General features: G+C 31.0%; 1 protein-coding gene across 1 annotated transcript; it reads left to right on the top strand.

The window, feature by feature from the left end:
• The first annotated feature begins 390 nt into the window (after positions 1 to 390).
• Positions 391 to 4184, top strand: LOC108578787 (synaptonemal complex protein 1-like). Its single transcript, XM_017942182.1, has 8 exons — positions 391 to 1895; positions 1985 to 2093; positions 2169 to 2861; positions 2925 to 3151; positions 3238 to 3440; positions 3529 to 3791; positions 3854 to 4009; positions 4087 to 4184. Exons 1-8 carry the CDS (start codon positions 391 to 393, stop codon positions 4177 to 4179), a joined length of 3249 nt encoding a protein of 1082 aa, XP_017797671.1. The 3' UTR covers positions 4180 to 4184.

The following is a 4184-nucleotide window of genomic DNA, read 5'->3' as shown; positions in this document are numbered from 1 at the left end:
GGACGAAGGACATCCTAAGTTTATTGTGCTGCCATCTACTGGTGATATCGAAACATTTTTATCTGATTGTCAGTTATGGTAAGAATTTCCTTTCGAACGTTTATTTGGTTAGTTTACGGATTAGTAAAATTGTGTATTACATTTCATTCGTCTAAAGAATAAAATGAGTGAAAACAGTTTAAAACTATTTAGAGATAGTTTACATTCGTGAGATTTATATCTTTCCAGTAGTACTAAATGAACAAGGTACTGCATTCAAAATTTTGTTTACACTGCTTACATTTTTGGAGGGATGTATAAAATACTGTGTAAATACTGTGTAAATATATATTTATTGGGAGCATACTATAATTGGATTTGATTTGCTATGGTGAAAGGAAAATCAAATGGATGATGAGTGATTCTGATGATACAGATGTTTTACTCTTAATTCCACCTGACTTGTTCCTTGTACAATCATCTTCAGACTCTGATGTTAGTTCTGATCGAATAAATGCAGATTACAGTAGTAAAAGAACTGGAGTAATATCAGAAATCGTGGAGCATATGCAATCATTAGAAAATAGAATTTCTGCTATTGAGTTCAAGGATACTAGTTTTGATGCTACATTTCTAAATAATTCATTGGAGTCACAAATTCAAAATAACCAACCTACCAAGTTTAGGCAGACATTACCTAAAACTAGGTTCTCTATAAGTCAGAGCTCTAGCTTACAAAATACACCTATAAAACCTAGTCAATCCTTATCTGTTCCATCAACCCCTAATAGTCATTCGTTGTTAAACCATATTAATTGCCATCAGAATGACATGAAATTGGGGCATGATTTTCCTGCAACTGTGGGTACTAATGCAACTAATGCTAATGAACATAAGAATAAGCATGATCATCTAATGTCCCAATCCTCTGTTGTGGTACCTTCTACTGCTTGCAATGTGGGTTTCCCGCATGTTACTGTTACTTCTTGTGAAGGGGAATTTTACTCTTATCCAGCCAATTATTGTAGAAGTACAAATAATATATGTGTTAAACCATCTTTCAATCAATTGCATTCAATGCCATCTACCTCAACTTTACTTAGCACCACAGAACAACCACAATTGCACTCAAAAACTAGTGTACAAGAAATGGAACTATCAGAAGTTGATGAATTGCTACAAGAAATGGAGGCTACTGAATTAGAACTATCAAAAAGAATAAATAGAGTTTCAATGCACCATTTGCTTATGGAACAGAATGGTGTGTTATCTATTCAGAATAATAGTAGTCTTAAAAGTCAAGACTATAGCAATACACACAAGTATTCTATTAATAGAAAATTAGAATTTGAGCCAGAAGATTCAAATCAACGTCATGATATTCTTCCAATTATATCAAAAAAAAAATCTAGTATTTTGGCAGATATATCATTACCATATAATGATTCATTCCATATGGATGAGACTGATAGAATGATCTCAGAATTTAAAACCTGGGAGAAAAGTGTTCAAAATCTAGTTTCAAAGACTGGAGAAATAGAAAGTACAACTGCATTAACAAATTCAAACAGTATTGAGAAATCAGATGTAAAAGCAAATGATACCCAAAAGAAGGAAACAATTGCACAACCAACTTCTTTAATCACAGATGATATAAACAGTATAAGTTTAAATAGCTTGCACAATACACAAACACATCCTATGCATAAACAGTTAAATACTTTATTACATAATGGACTAATACAATGTAATACTGCACCACCAACAAAAAATATAGAACATAATGCATTGCATATATTGGAACCACATAAAATTTCTCAACAGACTGGGAATGTGCAATGTGTAAAACAAGTACATGATGTGCCACTTGTTAAAAGTATTGTTCATGCATCAACAAATACAGACTCCTTCCCAAGGTAGTTTTATTATAAACAACCATATATATTCAGTAATAAAATGATATAGCTTTAATCACAACAGTCATTACCTTTTACTTTTATTCCAGAAAGTCCCAAAGACTTTTATCATTATCAGATTTCTGGGAAAATAATGGCAACAAAACACAAGAAGAAATATATAGAATTAAATTAGAAGAAGAAAAATTTCGAAGAGAGGTATGTAAAAGTTTATATTGATATTTTTTTTTTTAATGATAATAAATTTGTGTAACCAGTTATAACTTTTTGCAGCATTGTGAGCATCTGATTCAAGAGCTCCAAAAACGATTGTTAGAGCAGCAAGAGAAGGTTGCAGTGGCACTTAGAGTAGATAATGAGAAAAATGAATTGATAACACAATTTCACAATGCATGGTCTAAATTAAAACAACGAGTTCAAGTCTTAGAAAACGAATACAGCAGTTTACAGACAAATCTTAAAAATGTAACAGAGAAACATCAATTAGAGATTTCGGAATTTCAGTTACAAATCAAACGTTATGAAGGTGAATTATCAAAAGCTTTAGATCTTGCAGCTGGTTACAAAGAAAAAAGTGATACAGTAATGAAGGAAAAGATAGAATTATTAAAAAATCACGCTGATGAATTGGAAAATTCCAAATCATTGGTTCAAGAAGTAGAAAATAGATATGAAAAATTAAAAATAGAATACAACAAACTAACAGAGAAAAATCAACAGACTGATGAAACATTAAGAACACTTCAACAAGAATTGGGTAAAGAACGATTAAAGGGAGGGGAAGTTAGAAATGAAATGGATGTTATTCATAAAGCATTAGATACGTGTGAAGCTGAATTAATTGTACTTAGGCAAGAAAAAGAAAATTTACAACTAAAACTAAAGGAAGAAAATACTAGAAATGCAATTTTAGAGCAGAAAAATACTTCACTACTTTCAGTACTTGATGAAGCTAGAAAGGCAGAGGTAATATAATGATTAATATTTTTCCTTTCATTTCTGAATATTAATTCTTGTCTATTTTTACAGAAATTAGCCAAGAATGAAACAAAATTTCTTGCAGAACAAAAAGAAAAAATTAGATTGGAATTACAAGACATTTACCAAAAACAAGTTGATGAAGTAGTAAAAGTTAAATTGCGAGAATTTCAGACTCAACTTGATGCTGCTGAATCAGAATTTCTTGAAGAATTGAAAACTAGACAACAAGTTATTGCAGAATGTGCAGCCAGAAAAATTAAGGATATTATGGATAAGTATGTTTTTATTCTCTTCAAATACATTTTTATGTTATTTAATTAAGGAAAACAAATTACATGATTATTAATTGAAACTTATTCAGGCACCGACTAGAAATAAATTTATTAGAAGAAAAACATAAAGAGGAGAAGCGTTTGTGTGAGCTTCGGTTAGCAGAAGCTATACAGAAATCATCCTTTTTAGAAACACAACTTACTTCTCAACGTGCCACGAAGTCTCAACTTGCGGAACAGCTTCATTCGGTAATGCAGAAACAATGGCAGCAAGCCTTACAAATTATATCAGGTAGAATTATTAAATTACATTTCCTAATTGTGCAATTCACGTAGTATTTTTATTAATTTCACACATGACAATTCTTACTTATATGTAGGTGGGAATATGGAAAATTTGACACCTCTTCAAAAAGTTCACGCAGAAAAATTATTTGAATCAAAAGGTCCAAAGAAGTCCGAATCAATGCCGAATTGCTGCATGAAGTTTTCTCAAGAACCAATGAAGTTAACATTACATTCATCAAATACAAAAAACTTTCATGATCAAAACGAAAGTCTGAGTAGTATGATACCAATTGACGAAACTCCGCTAACAAGTAGAAAAGAATCAAAAGATGACCTTCGAAAATATGTTAAAATGGTAAGTTCTATTTAATATTTCCGCATATGTTTGTATTTAATACAAAATTAAATATTTTATAGATTGCTGAGATGCAACAAGCAAGGGAGGAATTTTCAAAAATTAGAGAAAATATCCCGAGTCCACCTGTATGTCGAGAAGTGCCAAGAAAACATTACCTAAAAAGGGAACTAAGTGTTAGAGACGAAGACAGTATTGTTTGGCAGTCTCCATCAGATGTAAGTAATTGTATTTCATTATTTTACTATTTCAAATATGATAAAGTTTCAGTGATACAACTTTATTTTTCCTTCAGACTAATCAAGACACTAGTGAATTTATTCCAGTTCCACAAAAGATATCATCTATAAAAGGGGATCTGCAAAAAATGAAACCACCTTGGAAATGACATTA

Source organism: Habropoda laboriosa, unplaced genomic scaffold (assembly GCF_001263275.1).
Source record: "Habropoda laboriosa isolate 0110345459 unplaced genomic scaffold, ASM126327v1 scaffold47, whole genome shotgun sequence".
Classification (NCBI taxonomy): Eukaryota; Metazoa; Arthropoda; class Insecta; order Hymenoptera; family Apidae; genus Habropoda; species Habropoda laboriosa.
The sequence above is the reverse complement of the archived record's forward strand: the minus strand, read 5'-3'. Positions and strand labels throughout refer to the sequence as shown.